Source organism: Drosophila eugracilis, unplaced genomic scaffold (assembly GCF_018153835.1).
Source record: "Drosophila eugracilis isolate 14026-0451.02 unplaced genomic scaffold, ASM1815383v1 contig_81, whole genome shotgun sequence".
NCBI classification, from domain to species: Eukaryota; Metazoa; Arthropoda; class Insecta; order Diptera; family Drosophilidae; genus Drosophila; species Drosophila eugracilis.
In genome coordinates, this window is record NW_024573712.1 from 456,436 (window position 1) to 473,640 (window position 17,205).

The 17,205-nt window shown below is 39.4% G+C and overlaps 2 protein-coding genes across 4 annotated transcripts in view; both read left to right on the top strand.

Annotated features, from left to right (window-relative positions):
- LOC108106463 (exostosin-1) overlaps positions 1-5,892 on the top strand; it is a 69,569-nt gene extending 63,677 nt beyond the window's left edge. The window contains exons 6-10 of the mRNA XM_017213531.2: positions 3,363-3,466; positions 3,535-3,685; positions 3,747-4,073; positions 4,134-4,450; positions 4,635-5,892. Coding sequence (XP_017069020.1) covers positions 3,363-3,466; positions 3,535-3,685; positions 3,747-4,073; positions 4,134-4,450; positions 4,635-4,743 — 1,008 coding nt within the window. The 3' untranslated portion in view covers positions 4,744-5,892. The remainder of the gene's footprint in view (positions 1-3,362; positions 3,467-3,534; positions 3,686-3,746; positions 4,074-4,133; positions 4,451-4,634) is intronic.
- Positions 5,893-13,348: 7,456 nt separating this feature from the next.
- LOC108106806 (carboxylesterase 1C) lies at positions 13,349-16,456 on the top strand. 3 transcript variants are annotated; one of them, XM_017214054.2, is made up of 4 exons: positions 13,349-13,407; positions 13,901-14,242; positions 14,299-14,391; positions 14,606-16,456. In XM_017214054.2, the coding sequence occupies exons 2-4, from the start codon at positions 14,123-14,125 to the stop codon at positions 16,448-16,450; spliced, it is 2,058 nt and encodes a 685-aa protein (XP_017069543.1). In that variant the 5' UTR covers positions 13,349-13,407; positions 13,901-14,122; the 3' UTR covers positions 16,451-16,456. The 3 variants fall into 3 exon arrangements, with proteins under 3 accessions (XP_017069543.1, XP_017069542.1, XP_041675540.1); XM_017214053.2 differs by having other exon boundaries at positions 13,356-13,771; XM_041819606.1 differs by having other exon boundaries at positions 13,356-14,242.
- Positions 16,457-17,205: the final 749 nt, after the last annotated feature.

The window sequence follows — 17,205 nt, forward strand, 5'->3', positions numbered from 1 at the left end:
ATCGACTCCAACTTTTTGGCCCCCCCAAACTCTTAATGGAATTCTGCACAGGCCAAGGGAAAATGATTTGGTTTGGCTGCTTGATGAAACACTTTAAATTCCGTCTTTAAGCCAAATGTTTGGAGGCCAGAAATGCATTCACCTGCTTTATTTGCCTGCATTATCCACTCTATTGGGTCCTGAGCCTCTCAGGCAGTCACCTCAACAGCCGGCAACTTAATCATAGCCAAGACACTCACACATCTATGTATGAGGAAACTCAATGCTGATGCGAAACGGAAATGAAGTTCTGGTTGCCTTCCTTTTCCGACTCCATCTCACTTATGCCTCTTAAGTAGCGCCGCTAGCAGCGATTGTTGCTGCTGCTGCTGCTGCATTTGGCCCTTCTGCTGCGATAAGTCTACTGGCTGACATCCAAATTTTGGACTGGCAGCAGCAGCAGCCGCAACGGATGATAGAAAAGAAATCCTAGGCAGCTGAATGGGAGAAAGAGCCTCTGACATGTGTAGCCAAGCAAATACGATTACAGTGGGACCTACTTGGCTGACAAAATATGCAATTAACAAAGAAGTATATCTGATTATATTGTTGGAATAATGTTAAGAAATAGTGATAGATAAACGATGATAAAGTTGTTAAAGAATTTGGAGAAAACATTTTGAGTTATTAAGAGCTATGCCTATGCATGATAAGAACAAGGTTTCTGCTCAAAAATTATGGAAAATGCTTATTAAAAGGGCTTATGAAATCTAAAAACCATTTGTTTTAATATTTATAGTTCAATTGTGACGTTTTGCTGCCAACATTTCTATTAATAATCAATTTAAACTGCAGAAAAAACAGCCAATAACCAAGGTTTATGCTTCTTCTGGGGGGGAGGGGCAACTTAAAAATTCTGGCTGTGCAACATGGATCTAAGCCAATTAAATGCACTTTGTTGGCCAATTAAAATGTGGGCAAAGAGGATATGAACAGGGCCAGGCCTAAACATATATGCAGTGGGCCATGTGCCATGTGCAATGTGCAATGTGCATAATTGAATTGCAGGCAAACTCGTACATAGGCCATCTCTTTCCTCTTTTGGCCCCTGTTAGCTGCCTCTCGCTCTCAATTATGCTGGCAGCGTCAACAGCATGAGATTGACTTAATTATGTCGCAGGACAACAAAAACCCACGCACACAGGAGCACCATTTCACACAGATACATACGCACACAGCTGGCCAAAGAAATGGGTAAAACAAACACGCTTCCCGCGTTGCAAAGCGTTGATTATGCAAAAAGGGGGGAAGTTAGTTGTTCCCCCCTGAAGAAGGAATTATAATTACAAAATATAAAGCAGGCACTTGAGACACGTTGGCAGCCAGACAAGCAAGAGGAGCCAGCCAAGGATCGACAGGACCAACGACAGACTGCAGCGAAATCCTAGTTTGGTTAGTTCGCTCCCGCACCTGCTGGTTGGCAGCGCTTGGCGCTTAACGAGCGGGCCAAAGCACCATGATGGATGTAAACAAAAAGAAATAGACAAAAAATAAAATTTAAAACCCCCCAACGAAGTTAGGATGCCCTGGCTTTGGATTAAGCTTATGAATATTGATAGTTTTCAGAAGCTGCCGAGAGTTGGGCAAAAGCTTAGTGAGTTTATACGTACCCAAGACTGATGGTTCTGACATATTCTAAAGCTTACTTATAACTCTTTCAAAAAGTCAGGCTTATGAAGTAAATCTTTCATTTTTTTAGAAGTTAATCTTTCACTTTAATCTCTTTTGAAATCAGTTTATAAGGATGTTCAGCAAACTTTTAACTAAAAATGTTAAAAAATATCTTTTTATTAACTTTCCAAGTACCAGGGTAGCATTTTTGACACCCAAAGGATTGGCAACTGTCGATCTGTCAACCGTAATTGCGTCTAATTGTAGGTACCGCTCCCCAAACGTCTCATTATGTCTTTTAGCCTGAATAGAAGTGGGAATCCGGCGGGAGATGATCCTCCTCCCCCCCTGACTGCATTCAAATTCCCACTAACCACACGCACAAAAGCGAAGCGTGCCAGACAGAAATAACACGAATGAACTCAGCTCAGCTCAGCTCAGCTCACAGGTTGTGAAGTGGGTGGTAAATAGTGGATGGTGGATGGCGGTTGGTGGCACTTGCATAACGCTACGTCTTCTGTTTTCTGTCAGGTGCACGTGGCTGCACCTGTACTTGCATAACTCAACTCGAAATCCGCCCCAACACCCAACATACCACACCACTAAACTCTTAGTTGGGGTCAGGCTTTGCAATTATAATTGCATTCAACCCGAACTCAAACGCAAACTGGGAGCCAAAACAGTGCCAAATGGAAAATGTAGGAGGAGGACTGGGCGGGTTAACTGCGGCTGGGATGTCTAACTAATTTGGCATGGCATACTTTAAGGCGCTCTCGCACTTTGAGCGACAAATTAACGCCGCATTAATGGCACGCGAGTTTCTCGCCCTCTCTCTCTCTCTCTTCTTTCGTCATGAAACCCCCCTCTTCCGTATCGTATCTTTCTGGCTTTGTCTAACACTTTGGGATGGGGGTGCGAAAGAGACAGAGAGGCATTTCCGGCCATAGAGGTTGCTGTGCGACTTCCGCTGCGCAGCGGAAACTGCGGTAACGCCCCTCGACATTCATATATGCATGGCTATAGCTCGGGCTAATAGTTTATGGTTAAAGCTTAATGTGGGACTACTATTAATCGCTTCAATATTTTATACAAAGTATTTAAAGCTTCGAAAAATTATTAAAAAAATATTTAATATTAAATATGTTAATTTAAAGAAGGAACCTATGAGTTTTACAATATTATATATACAAAAACATTCAAGGAAATTAGTTTTATTTCCTCTAATATATTGATCTTTAAGTTCATGACCATTAAAAGAAACCACTTTGAAGCTTGCCAGATGTTTGGCATTCAAGGTTTTCCCCTTTAGTGCTGTTTTTTTGACCGGCGTTGTATATCTGAATGGGGGAAAAGCGGTTTTGGCGAAGAGGGCACCATCTGCGCCAAGCGGAAAATTAGGCAACAACTCAGGCCCATTGAATTATCACACTCAGCGGAGGACTAAACCAAACCAGATAGTCAACTAGGGGAATGCTGAGGGAACTGTGGGAATAGATAGACCCCTGGGAGGAGGACTATTCAAAACGCAATTTGGCCCGCTCCTTGAAATGCACTCGAAATTCAGCTGCTTCTCGCTGGTAGTTATCCTCCTGCTACTCCTTCTCCTCCTCCTCATTAGGCAATCAATTGGCAATCACCACTTGAGCGTATCGACAAACCATTAAACAAGCGTTAACCCAGGCACTTACCTACCGCCCATTCGTATCTTACAGATCATACGCGAACGGTTGCCGGATTATCCGGTGCGGAGCAGTCTGGTGTGGAACAGCTCGCCTGGAGCCCTGCTCACGTTGCCCACCTTTGCCGACAGTTCAAGGTTGGTTTCTATACAAATATATATCTGGTTACATAACCATACAGCTCAATCGATTATGACTTTTGCAGGTATATGCCATTTCTACTGAACTCAATGGGCGCCGAGCCGCGTCACAACTACACGGCGGTTATCTACGTGCAGATTGGCGCCGCCCTGGGTCCCAATGCAGCGCTCTACAAGCTAGTCAAGACCATCACGAAGAGCCAGTTCGTGGAAAGGGTAAGTCAAGCAAGGAAACTATATTTATGAGTTCTAAAAAATACCCATTTGTTATCCTTAGATCCTTGTCCTTTGGGCAGCTGATCGACCATTGCCGTTGAAGAAACGTTGGCCTCCCACCAACCATATACCCTTGCACGTTATTTCCTTGGGGGGCAGCACTAGAAGTCTGGGAGCTGGACCCACAAGCCAGACGACTGAGGGACGACCGAGCATATCACAACGATTCCTGCCCTACGAAGAGATTCAAACGGATGCTGTCCTGTCCCTGGATGAAGATGCCATACTCAATACAGATGAACTGGACTTTGCCTATACGGTGTGGAGGGATTTTCCTGAACGCATCGTTGGCTATCCGGCAAGAGCACACTTCTGGGATGATTCCAAGGTGGGCTTTAAGTTTAGTTTGTATATTTGATAGATCTTAATAAGAAAGATATCCTTGCAGAATGCCTGGGGTTATACGTCCAAGTGGACAAACTACTATTCGATTGTGCTAACTGGGGCGGCCTTCTACCACCGCTACTATAACTATTTGTACACCAATTGGCTGTCGTTGCTGCTACTTAAGACTGTACAGCAGTCCTCCAACTGCGAGGACATCCTAATGAACCTGCTGGTCTCGCACGTGACCAGGAAGCCGCCGATCAAAGTGACGCAGCGCAAGGGCTACAAGGATCGCGAAACGGGTCGTTCGCCCTGGAATGATCCTGATCACTTCATTCAGCGCCAGAGCTGCCTGAATACCTTTGCGGCGGTGTTTGGGTGAGTTTTATTTATAGAAGTGAGATAATAAAGAAGTTTAAGTATTTTCAAAATCTAAATTTTGTAAGTCAGATCCTTTTAGTATTGCGGTCAAACTTACTTAAACTAAAGAATGAATCTAATCCTTAGTTTAAAAATATATCTTGTTGATTTATAAACATTATTATCTTTCTATCTTTTCCAGCTATATGCCGCTGATACGTTCCAATTTGCGCATGGATCCCATGCTGTATCGTGATCCAGTTTCCAATTTGCGCAAGAAATATCGCCAGATCGAGTTGGTCGGCAGCTAGCGATATGTGCATCCTGGCAATAGCTACAAGCGTTAAGAGTACTGAATACATATACATCATACAACCACAATCACAGCCACAGTAATACCAATACAAAACCGAACACAAACACACACATAAGTTTAGATGAAATGCTGTTTTTTGACGCTGGCCAAGCGATGAGCAAGAACTATGTTAATTATTATTAGTAGCGAAAAAATGAAAAAGGAAAGAGAAGAAAGGAACTTAGTTAGTTAGGAGCCAATATGGGGCGTAATGTAAATGTATATGTATGTGTACATCGATGTAAGCATCCTGGCATCCTTTTGCAATTATATATGCAATGTGTATATATATTTAGACTCTAAATACAATTATGTGAATTAGCCTAGTTAACTGCAAGCGAAGCGAACGATTTTGCCATCTTTTTTGCTAATTTCAAATTAGCTGCGCTTAGCAAATTTTCTATATGCAAAATGGATATATATATATATATGTATGTATAGGATATATAAGTAGCCGATTTTTTGTACTGTGTGAGTTGAGTTTTTGTATGTGTAAATGTTTGTATGTCCTTGTTGTAAACTCTCCGTGTATAGTTAGTGATTTATCAATGGTAAATGTTTGTGTGTTTGTGTATGTGTGTGTGTGTGTGTGTGTGTGTGGACAGGACAAAGTCGTCTCCTTTTCAGTTTCGAATACCAACTTGAGGCTACTCGAATTCCGTATGTAAAAATCATCTGATTATCCGTGACCATTATGGAACTGTCTACAGCAACAGCAACTAGAACCGGGGGATGAGCTCCTTTCAGGACATTCAGCAATATATATGCACAAAATCCGTTCAAAAGGAGAAGCAATTAACTAATGCTAAGTTTAAAGTTTAAGTAGCTTTCCATTTTCAATTTGTTATGTGCAATTTTTTTTTATTGATTTGGACAACTCAGCTTTTATTTCTTAACGTGGCCATTTACTGAAGTACGTAACTCAATTAACATATTATGTATGCAATTAACTTTTTAATCACACACACGCATATCAAAAAGTGGGGCTCCTTGTCAGTGGGAGCATTTTTTAGTTTAAGTAACAAACTTCTATACGTATATACTATAGCTAAAGTATATTTCTATAACTATTTTTTACAACAAATATACACGATTGCAGATACAATTTGATAACTTTGTTTTATTATTTGATTTTTTTTAGGGATTTTTATTTCTGTGGTAATGTCAATTTCCAAGTGCAAAGGGCAATAAGAGCTGAAAGCAATAACTATGCTTTAACATATCAAATGAGTTTGGATTTAATATTTGTGAGAAATGTTTGTATTTTGGTTTAAATTTTGCGATTTAAGTGAAAGAATCAGTTTCTGGATTTTATTTAGATTTTTCAGGAAATCTTCTTAACTTTTAAATCAAAAGTTTTGCTGTTCACAATCAGCTGATTTCATTTTCACTTATAATATAAGTAATATACGTAATAATATTCCTGAGAATTCCTTTATCATTTGTTATTTTTATCCCTGCCTTCAAACTGGTTCTTAAAAACCTAAAAAAAAATCACATTTTAGTGGGTAATCGATTGATGCCAACTTAGAATGTGGCGTAAACTCTCGAAATTCTTGACTGCCAAACGGCGAAATTGTTTAGCATTTATCAGTCAAATATGCTTATCGGCTATATGAATATATACCAGTATATATATGTGTATATATATACGATTGTGAATGGATGAGCTGTGCGGATGTCAAAACATGACTGCACCAGCGAAAGGAGACAGAGACAGAGACAGAGACGGAATGCAAATGGACGGACAGGGACGACAAATGCAATGAAATGTTCCCTATCAGCATGCACATAAATCAAACATTTCAAACAAACATTTTTGCCGTTGACTACGAATAATAATAATCAAAAATGCCAGCTATATGGATATGCATATTCGGAATGTGTGTGTATGGCCCAAGGCGAAGGATATGCACATCAAACACACACAAACACACACACGCATACTAGCAACACACCAGAAACACATACACACCCACAATATCACATACGTATACAATATATAGAGGCAACTGAAAAGTTGAAACCAAATCAGATCAGAATTTTGTACAGTGCGTTTTATTTTTTGTATCTGTGTGTAAAGGATATTTGTATTATAACTCGTATATAATTGTATTTGTGAATTTGTATTTGACACAACAGCAACAACAACAAACCAAAAACAATGTAAAACAAGAAACACAAAAACAGACAATTGCACTTTTTATACAGATTTAAAAATATAAAAAAACGAATCGAAAACAAAAACAAAAAACAGGTAAACATAGTGGAAAATCTTAACCAAGGCAAAAGCAAACAAACAAACAAACAATACAAAAACAACTTGACCAAAAATATTGAAAAGGCTCCTTGATCCCGCCACGCCCACACCAAAAAACCAAAAACAAAAAAACAAAACAAAACAAAGGAAAAGAAGAACAGGAAGAGAAACGGATAAAAAAGGCCAAACACAAACACGAAACGATTGCAAAAGCCATTAATTAATAACAATAAAATAATTATTGCAGCCTGCGAAAACGGTAATCAAATTTATTGCATTAACATTAACATGAAACGAAAACGAACAAAAAAATACAAACGAAACCCAAACCAATCTTAATGAAATGCGAATAACATTGAAATACGAATATAGATGTTGTGATACGATTGAAAATTGCATGTGCTCTCATTAATACATATACACTTTGAACCCCCTTCTCCTGGAATTCCTCTTTCTACCCCTTCCCTCCTTTCCCTCCTCACATTTCATTTTCATTTATTTCATTTGCTTTATAGGGATAATTGTGCATAATCAATTATTTTGCCACATTTATTCGGACAAACCATGTGCGAAAAAATTCCACAGTGAATACTTCATTCACTTATTATTCCGATGGGTTATTCAATAAAGCTAAAAAACATTCCATCAAAGGCAGATTTTTAAGAGAATCTAAAAAGTATTGAATGTAAATGGAGCTTGCAAAGGGTTAATTCGATTGTATAGATTGATGATGTAAAACAAATATTATTTAAAAATATTTATATTAAAATTGTTACCCAATTAGTCTGCTAATATCAAACTTTCCACACCAAATGATAATTTGCATAGAATGGCTTGACAAAAACGACAATAAAGTGTGAAGAAAATGGGTTTTGGCAAATGCAAGGACATGAAATACTAGCATTTATTATTTGTATTTGAATTCCAACAAACTATATCTAACCGAATATCATTTTGTAGAACTCAACCTACTACTACTACTACTACTACTGGCAATGCTTCAATGAAAACATATCTGAGCTTAAGATTGATATTCCGAAATAAAACATCAAATCATTGAAAAAATGTCCATAATATTAATTCGATTGATATCGAAATCACTTTGAACTCACAAAATGTCACTTGTCAAATGAAATTATATTTCATTTTGTTTTCAGTATATTTTCATTGGCAAATATGAAAGATGATTGGCGTGTTGCACATAAAGTAATGCAAATGCAAACGATTCATGAAAATATTTATTTTTACTCTACCCATTTGTGTTTGTCCAAGGTAAATAATACATTAAATTTGTACAGAAACCAAAAAGAAATCCGTGTTGAACTGCAAGTAAATTTAAAACGATAAATAGTACATTATATTATATATATAGTGAATGTGCTTAAAACTATTGCCTAGTAATGATTGTTAAAGCTTAAGGCAAACACACCCACACCTAACACCTAACACCACATACCAACACACCTACACATGAATAAATGTAAATTACATAAATAAAACCATGAAAGCGGTAAACTAGTAAGCCTAAACCATAAATTATTGGCAAACATCGCAGCAGAAATATTATATATATATATATATATGGTATATATATAAAAAACAACAAATGTGATTTTTGAATAAAAATTAAACTGAAACTCGAACCATTTTCGTTTATCTTTTCTCTACTAAATTAAGCTGCTAATGCGTTTTCAATTAAACAAGGTGAAGCAAAGGGGAACCCCCGTCTAAACACATTTGTGTTAAAGTTTGCCCAAGGAATTAGCCGCAAACTTTTCAGCGAGCTGAAAATTTCGTTGCCGTAAAATGCGTCGCCATTTTGCTAGTTTGCAAAACTCAAAGGAAAAACTTCATTTTCCATACACCTACATACCGCTCTGTACTGGAAATTGCACTAGAAAATTAATAAATTGCACTGCCATCTAAGGTCTGCAATGAAATTTCGTGGTTTGCATGCCTTTCTGCAGCTTGGTGACAAAGCACTTACCAAATGGCAATTATGGACTGCCATCGATAGTGCAGGGTCTTCTTTAAGTAAATCGATTAAGGAAGGCTTTTAGTAGCAATTAGATTGGAAATTTTTCGGATGCATCTTGGATGATAGAAGCGTAAACTCTTCTATAGTTTCAAGAAATCAAATACAAAAATGATAAATAAAAAGTTTTTGTTATCAAAAAATTAACCTTTGACATTTTACCAAAACTAACCAAAAAAACTGGACCAAAATTTAAATTCTGAACCTTAAGGTCCAGCAAAGGACAAAAATTTATTTTCCCATAATAAAGGTCATTTTTTTAAGGCTCAGCTGTATATTGTTGAACCATTTTTCCCAGTTGTTTTTACGCCATATGGAGGTTACAATTTTTTTCTGGATTTAATTTAGCAGCACAGGCACACAGGCGACCCCTGGCGGCGGTCACTTGCTTCCGCCAGGATGCCTTGCTGTTGACATTGCCAAGGTTGTTGTTGCATGTTCCTGATGTGGGAGTTGCTGCAACTACAGCACCCTCTTTGTGTATGTGTATGTGAGTGATGCTTTATGTAGGCAACAAAGAAACCGCCAAAGTGCCACGCCCCCATAGCTACCTACACTCCTGCCGTCGCTAAAAATGCCCTCCAAAAACAGCTAGGAAAACTTACATACAAGCGACAACCTAAAAGTAGGCAACACATATGGTAGTTTCTTTTTTTTTTTGCAGCTGCAATATTTTGCATTAATTAGAAAGTGGGCCATGTTCCAGACCCTCTTCATCCCCCTCCACGCCCCCCCCCCTTTAAGTACTGCCAACTTGTGTGTGCGGTTAGGGGCATAAACAAAATGGCTGCTGCTGTTCGCAATTCGCGTTGTTTGTCTGCGGAACCGTTAAATTAGGCTTAAAGCAACTGCCAACACAGGCAACTTCTATGCATTGTTTTGTTAAATACTTTACGCAAATTGCCAGCTCACTCTTTGCATTTCATACTCTCTGCTAATTACGTAATTACCGCGGCCAAGTTGAGTGTTTTTATTCTAGCCATTCCCCAGAAATCCCATGCATTCGAAATATTTCAACTGCTTACTCAAGCGGTTAAAAGAACAGAACTATCTCATGCATTCATAATTAATTAATAATCATGCAAACTCCTCTTACTTATTTTTTCATGTAATCTGTTATAAAAATAAATTTATTATAAAATATTGATAACAGAAAAAAATACGAATACATCATGGTAAACTATAATTCCTTCACTTGTTTGAGTATTTGTATTATTGGACCACACTGCGAGTACGTCATACGATTTACTTATTTCAAATTTCGTAGTTTTATTTGCATGATTTAATTTTTGCTATTGGCTTGCAGATATATCCTCATATAATTAAAATGTAATATTTTTGTTACATCTTACATTATATTCTTGCCAATAAAATCAAATACCTGCCCTGAAATATTCATAAATTCATTTAAGTTGTATCAAAAAGTGTCTATCGAACTTGGATTCACCTAATGGGATTTAGCCATATAACAAAAAAAAACTGCATGCATAAATTTATCGTACAAAAGTCTGGTCGAATTCTATCACAAGTGTTTACGACTCGTTAACTAAACGATTTTGAATACGAACGTGCAACAAATATTTGCAGAGATATTCCAAAAGCAACAACTACGACGACATCTGATGCCATTGTTTAGCAAAAATATGAAAATATGAAACAGAATTTGAATTGGTGAAGCAGTCAACCTCTGGCATCGTATCAGCAGGAGCTGAAATAGAAGCCATAGCAATCAGCCAGCAACCCACATCCCTCACATTTTTCATCTAGCAAAATTCAGAAGGGAAAATCAGGGAGAAATACACGCAGCCCGCTCTGGCAGAAAACTAAAATTTTTCCCAGCCATTTTTTATATACAAATATATATAGAGAGAGAGAGAGGAAAATGAAAACAAAATCACAGCGATGGCAACAAAAAGAAACAATTGGCTTTTATTGAAGTAAAATTTAATAAAGAAGTTTTCAATATGCTTTGGCAATATGTAAACAATCAACTCGGCTCCAAAAATCATAAATATTTTCATTACGAGAATGCAACAAAGGCCAAACTTTCGGCGACTTGAGGGTTTCCGCCTGAAGTGTCCTTGTTGTTTCTATTGTTCTCGCTTCGAGTGCAGCTGCCAAAATTTCCCAATATGCACTCCACAAATATTTGTATAAATTCCAGTACAATTTGTGTTTCCATTTAAGGTCTTCTTATTCGGTTACAAGTGTTGACGGCAAGTTTTGTGTCAAACGTTTTTCTGACGAATTTATTGGACATAGGCAAAAAGTATTATCAACATTTAAATGCCACAACAATCTGTAGCCTTTTGGTCAGCCAACAGCTTGGACCGACATTGGAGTAAATATGGCCAGGGAAATGGAAAATGGTAAAGGATCAGGTGCAAAGTCCAAGTAAAATTCCAGAAGGTGAAATGGAAGTTGGAATTTATTGGCCCCCAAGAAAAATGTGCTAATCTGAATTGATTTATAGCTACGGTTGGAATATTTTCATGGGCGTTTAAATCATATTTACTTTCACTCAGCACTTACTTTCTTGAGGCTAGTTAATAATTTGCAGTTTTGATGTTTTATTTCCACAGTTAGCAAGTGAATAACTTCTTTAAGCTCTTTACTTCCAAACTAAATAATTTCCTAAAAACCTCTTTTTAAATGAATACGGGTTTCCCCTGCTGTAATTTATAATATTTATAGACGAACGAGTACCAAAAATTTTACCTTTCATACCCGTAGCCATCAACTTTTAACGGGATTTTCACAGCACTCGGCCAGGCTAATTTGTTTACTGCCAACTGGCCCGCACCCACACACACACACAAACACATAAGTGTGTGCATATTGACCAAACTAGGCCGTCATTGCCATTTATTATAATTGAACGGCGGCCCGCACAAAACCAAACTGTGAACCACCAACGTTCGTAGGCATAAATTGATTAACTTACCATTGGCCAAAAGATATATGGGGAATCGGATCGGGGAGATATAGTGGAAGGGTAGATGGGTGCCAGGCCGATTCCAGTAGAGCGACCATTTAAATGTGCACTTTGTGTTTCATAATTAACTGAAAATTATGTGCGTCGCTTCAGCAAAGACAAATGCCACCACCAAAAATCCAGAAATCACACATCAAAAAATTTACAAAAATGTTGCTTAAATATATATCAATGAGAAACTGTTTAAAAAAGGTAATATAGAAATATTAGAATCTAGAAGGTAATATTCAAATATTAGAATGTAGACTTTCCTATAGTCCCTAATAAGCCCTTCCTCCTATTGTCTTCCTTGAAAATCATCAAAAAGTTTAAAAACTTAAAAATTTAACTTTCCCATAAATATTGTGTTAAAATATATTATATTCATATACATTTTTAATCAAACAAATCAATATTAATTTTTGTTTTTTATTAGATTTAGTTAATATTTTTGTGAGTGCTTTGCTGATCTGGCAAATTGACGGCCGGTGAAGGCGATTTTGTGCTCGTAATCCACGCAGGTCAACAAACAAATTACGTTTTAAACTAATTAAAATACATAAATGTGGGGACATGATGCTGGAGCAGTCGCATCCCACCAACGAACCAACCACATTCACTTCCACGTTAATTGCTGGCATTCCGGCAGTCGGCATCCAGAGATCGCCCGTCGAACTCCGCAGACCGGAACTCCGCCCCGTCGAGCAGAGTCACCAACTCACTGGCAAACTAACAACATCGGATTCGGAATCAGATTCAGAACCAGAATTGGATCCATCCATCTAACCACCACCAGCAAACGGCATATTGGGCAAGTGGGGAAATTACGGCAGCATTATGGTACATTATCTGCTGCAGACCCCGAAAACCCAGCGACAACTTCATTTGCCAAGAGGGAGTGAGATGGAATGAGGGCGGTAAAGGGAAAGGGAGGGAGAGAGTTGTGAAGCAGAGAAAAATTTATGTTTGACATTAACAGCAGTGCGGAATTCAATGAAAAACAAGTGCGAGGGAGGGTTAAGAAGTTCGGGAGCTAAATAATAGTTATATAGAAAATAAATGTTGATGCAATTTATCCTGTGTCTTTCTTAAGATCTGGAACTAATAGTTAGTCAAGACTTAAATTTAAATAGTTTATATAACATTTCCGTATCTCCTCATATAGTGGATTAAGTAAGACTTCCATAAAAATACTCGAAAGTGGTGACCTATTTGAGTGTCTAATATACATTCTCTCAAGACATTTAATTAAACTTACACATGAAAGTTGAGCTCAGTCTGATTCCACGAAATGACGAGGCACAACCTATGTCTCACTGACTAGAAGCTAAATTGATATAATTTCTAATAAGTAATTAGCGTGATCTTTAATTAAAGTTTATTTGAAGAAATAATTAAAGGAATATTTATATCATAAAGCTAAGATATAAAAGGAACCCTATAATATCTGGTAACCACAAATTCTACCCTCGATGGGACCCATTCAACACCAATCGAGAGGGCTGCCTCTTGGGTTTTAGGGTCCAGATCCACAAATAGTTGAGCCCCGTTACCATGGCTCTGTAAAGAACCTACCCAACTCATTGTTGCCGCTGGATATGGTGTATGGCATACATGGCATACGAGTATGGTATGTTGGTGGTGTCGCTGGTGTTTTGATCTATGGATGCATGAATGATTCGCTGCGCACCGCAGCAACAAAAGCAACAACGACCGTAATGACACCAGAAAACAATTGAAATAATTCTAGCAGAAATTTTTGTTAGCTCACCGACCCAGGGGCAGCTAACTTTATTCGTGGTGTGTGCGTTTTTTCAGTATTTTGTTTTTTTTCGTTGGCTCAGTTTCCATTTCAACGTCGAACGAACGAAAAGTTGCAGCGTATAAAAAATTCGGAATTTCGGTGAAATATTCACAGATATTTCGTTTCGTTTTCGGGAAAAACTGTAACACAAAAAAAAAACAGGAGTACGATAATTAATAAATGCGCTTAAATGCGCCATGAACTATGCAAAAGTTATGTGCTAAAAGTGAGAGCTAAAAAGTGAGTGTTGCAACTGGCAATCATGTGGAATGCATTAAGGATTCAACAGTTTTTCTGGCTTCTACCGATTCTGGTTCACCTGTCGGAACTCTGTTCTGGCCAACAGACGCATATCAAGTTGGACCAGGGAGATCTCATTGGGGTGAGATGGAAAAATACTCGAATTGAAGAAGTATGTAGAACGGAATTTGATTTCAGCTTAAAGTGTTTCCGGATGGGACACGTGGCGCTGTCTACGCTTTTCTAGGTATTCCCTACGCCCAGGCTCCTGTCAACGAACTCAGATTTGCTGTAAGTTAAGGATAGTATTTTACAAATATTTAAAGGATAACTTCAAATCGGATGATGTATATTACTTAAACATATTCTAATTGTGATTTCATTTCCAAAATATTTTATTATTTACGTTCAAACTCAATGGCTAAAAAGGTTGAACGAGTCATTAGTATTCAAAAGACGAAATAATTGCCCAAAATCGACTAAAAATATTATTTTTTCCCCTCAGCCCGCCAAACCGAGTTCCAACTTCAATCGCACCCTCCAAGCCACATCCATGCAACCAATTTGCCTGCAGCTCTCGAATACAATATACGATGAGAGTCCGGACGGTGGTATTCCCAGATCGGTTAGCACAGACGAGGATTGCCTGTACCTAAACATTTGGACACCGGAGTCGGGAATGCGATATGGCAAACTGCCCATCGTTGTTATTGTCACGGGTGAGGAGTCCGCTTACGATTGGCCCAAAAACCGTATCAATGGTTTGGATCTGGCTGGCGAGGGAATTGTGGTGGTCAGTGTCCAGTACCGAAATAATATATACGGATGGCTGAGTCTGGGCGAACAACATCGTCATACCCCTGGAAATTATGGATTAAGTGATGTCCGGATGGCATTGCGATGGATTGAAAAGAATGCAGTGGCCTTTGGTGGCAATCCGGATCATATAACTCTTCTGGGTCATGGTAGTGGAGGAGCACCTCTGGCACTGGTTGCCACATTGGAGGATTCAAATTTAGTTAAACAACTGATGCTCATGTCACCCGGTCCCATTATGCGAACTTTGGGTCAGAATCATCAAAAGCGGATTGTGGCAACGGGTCAGGAATTGGTCCAGAAATTAGGCTGCCAGTTTGAGGAGGCCCAGCGTCGCCAGTTGATAGGTTGCCTAAGGCGAAAGAGCCGAGAAGACTTACTCCGTGCCTACGAAAGTGTCTATAACCATGGCAATGGAAGCTCCCAGTTGGGTGTAATTCTACCCGAAGGATTGTCATTCGAACAACGACTTCGCAACAAAACATTGCCTCCCTTGCTTCTGGGCATCACGTCCAATGAAGGAGCCTTCCTGCAGGAATACTGGTTGGACGTGGCCAGGGAGGGTCAGGTGGCACTCCAAAAGTACATCAATCACACCTTGTTACCAAATGTGATGCGAGCCCTAGAGTCTGTGGGTGAGGAGAGCTCTTCCCAATTGGCAGCCATTAGATGGAGATACTTCAATGGCAAAGGAGATGGAATCATTCATCTATTGGGTGGAATGCAACGACTGCTCTCCGAATCCCTCTACGAATTGCCCTTCTTTCGCCTCTTGGATCTGCTCAATGGAACCATCAGTTATGCCTATGTATTCGACCAATCCCATTCGATGGACATGCGAGGGAAAAGGAATCTTTTCGGTGGAGCCTCTCACAGCTCGGATCTTCCGTTGCTTCTGGGTCCGAGTCTATTTCAGCAGATAGCTCGCCGAAGATTCAGTGGCGAGGAGGAGCAGCTTTGCCGGAAAATAAGAGGAGCCTTTGCGAATTTTATTAAAAATGGTAACCCAACACCTGGAAGGATCTATGATGGATGGTTGCCCTACAACCAGGAGAACCCATTTGTTTACAGCTTGGGAGAGCAGGCAAAGACTTCTCAGGCGGGATCGGTGGATGAAGCGGAGGTGGATAAGTTACTAAGAGGGGAGACTGGAGTTTCAAGTCTAGACAGAAGCTTATCGCGTAGCAATCGCCATGATACCTACAGAACAACAACCTCCAATTCTTACACTGCCAGCAATCAACAAGATTCGGGTTACTCCAATCACTTACAGAGGGTTTACGGCTTTTGGCAGGTGTTACTCCCACTGGAAAGGGAGGAGGACTTAAAAGGAGGAGGAGCACTGGGCCAGAGAGTGCGTCTCTTAGAAGCAAGTGCAGATGCAGCTCGATACCGCCAGGGATTCTATGCCATGCTGGGACTCGTGTGCCTACTTCTTGCCTGTCTCTGTATGTGCGTTTATCTTCTAAGAAGAGACCCAAATACAATGCGAAGACGCAGTGCATCATCGGCTTCGGATTGCTACAGTTTATGACATAAGTTGTTTCGTTGGACGACCATCTTTGGTGGGCGAAAGGATGAGGTACCATCGACCTCAGGCATTGCCAATGTCGAGTCCTGGCGCAAAGGTGGTCGTGCAACGAAACGGGAACAGGATGGAAGCGGAGGAGCAGGATCGGGCACTGCAGGAGGTAATCTTGAGGGGGGGCGACGGGAGCAGATACTCAATAATCAGCGTGCCAGACGTCCCAGGCAATTGCAGCCGTACGATTTCAAGATTACCTCCTCTATTGGAGGAGCAGGAATTGGAACCGGAGCAGGATTCGGGACCGGAGCAGGATTCGAAACCGGATCTGCAGGCACAACAAGAAATGGAGTTGGAACAAGATCAGGAACGGGTTCAGGAACTGGAGGTACACTTGGAACTGTTGAGGAACTCCTGGACCCTGTCGCCGGCAAATTCGAACCGAGTGTGGCTGTTAGGAACTGGCAATACCAGTTGACTTGTGATAAGTTCTGAAAGCAACCAAAAAATTTAATAGTAGTTTCTTAAACGTATTTTTAACTTTAAATGTTTACACTTGTCCGTAATTAAATAAACGAAAATTTTACACGTTTTAAATAATTTTTCAACATTAATCTACGAGGTGTGTTCAAAAAGTAAGGTGACTTTTCAAATTTCGCGGGCAACATATTTTCGATTATCGTTTTTTTTGTTTTGTTATATTGGTACACTCTTCCCTAACATCTGTACCAAGTTTCAATGGAACATCCTCTTTTGTTTGGTTG

What these genes read in the sequence shown, in the direction of transcription:
- LOC108106806 (XM_017214054.2), top strand. Translation starts at nt 14,123, where the DNA reads ATGTGGAATGCATTAAGGATTCAACAGTTTTTCTGGCTTCTACCGATT. An exon ending in ACCAGGGAGATCTCATTGGG is followed by an intron (nt 14,243 to 14,298) that starts GTGAGATGGAAA and finishes ATTTGATTTCAG; the next exon opens with CTTAAAGTGTTTCCGGATGG. An exon ending in TCAACGAACTCAGATTTGCT is followed by an intron (nt 14,392 to 14,605) that starts GTAAGTTAAGGA and finishes TTTTCCCCTCAG; the next exon opens with CCCGCCAAACCGAGTTCCAA.